This window comes from Seriola lalandi, unplaced genomic scaffold (assembly GCF_002814215.2).
Source record: "Seriola lalandi dorsalis isolate HSWRI2012SDOR001 ecotype SW California unplaced genomic scaffold, Sedor1 jcf7180002053512, whole genome shotgun sequence".
Lineage (NCBI taxonomy): Eukaryota > Metazoa > Chordata > Actinopteri > Carangiformes > Carangidae > Seriola > Seriola lalandi.
Genome location: NW_019524065.1, coordinates 2,870 through 3,458, shown reverse-complemented (window position 1 = coordinate 3,458; position 589 = coordinate 2,870). Strand labels below are relative to the sequence as shown.

The 589-nt window shown below is 48.0% G+C and overlaps 1 protein-coding gene across 1 annotated transcript in view; it reads right to left on the bottom strand.

The window, feature by feature from the left end:
* Positions 1-9: 9 nt before the first annotated feature.
* Positions 10-589, bottom strand: part of LOC111651193 (GTP-binding protein 2-like) — a gene marked incomplete at its 5' end in the record, with an annotated part of 3,367 nt that continues 2,787 nt past the window's right edge. Inside the window, one exon of the mRNA XM_023401149.2 lies at positions 10-390. Within this exon, the coding sequence (XP_023256917.2) occupies positions 198-390 (193 nt within the window). The remainder of the gene's footprint in view (positions 391-589) is intronic.

The following is a 589-nucleotide window of genomic DNA, read 5'->3' as shown; positions in this document are numbered from 1 at the left end:
TGATATATTTTTATTGGATCACTCAGAAAACAGTGAGCCAATCAGAAGAGAGGCTCAGAGCCTCCTCTCTTCTGATTGGCTCACTGACCTGTTGTTACTAGAGCTGCAGAGAGAAGCCTGAGAGAGGAGATGTAAAACTACACTGAGATGGTTTTTGGTTCTTAAAACCACACATATATCTTCTGATGGATCAGTCTTTACGCTTTGTGACCTCTGACCTTGCGCAGCAGGGAGCGGTCAAAGTTCCCCAGCGCCAGCGTGGCGGCCTGTCCGGCCCTCAGCACCCTGCAGGCCGAGCGGTTCCTCTGGATGCTGCCCACCTTCAGACGCAGGAAACGGCCCTCGTCCGTGGGGCCGACCACCAGCCGCTCGCCCTCCCTGCACACGCCACTGGAGACACACACGGCTGTTCAATTAACCATTAATCATCATCCGGATTATTCTGATCAATATTGAGATCAGGATAATTATTTATATTGAAACCATGCAGTTATTGAACAGAATTTGGTCTTTTTAACAGCTGGATTTAATGTCATTTAGCTGCTAATACACTGAACTGATTCAGTCTGATGTGAAACACGTTCACAAC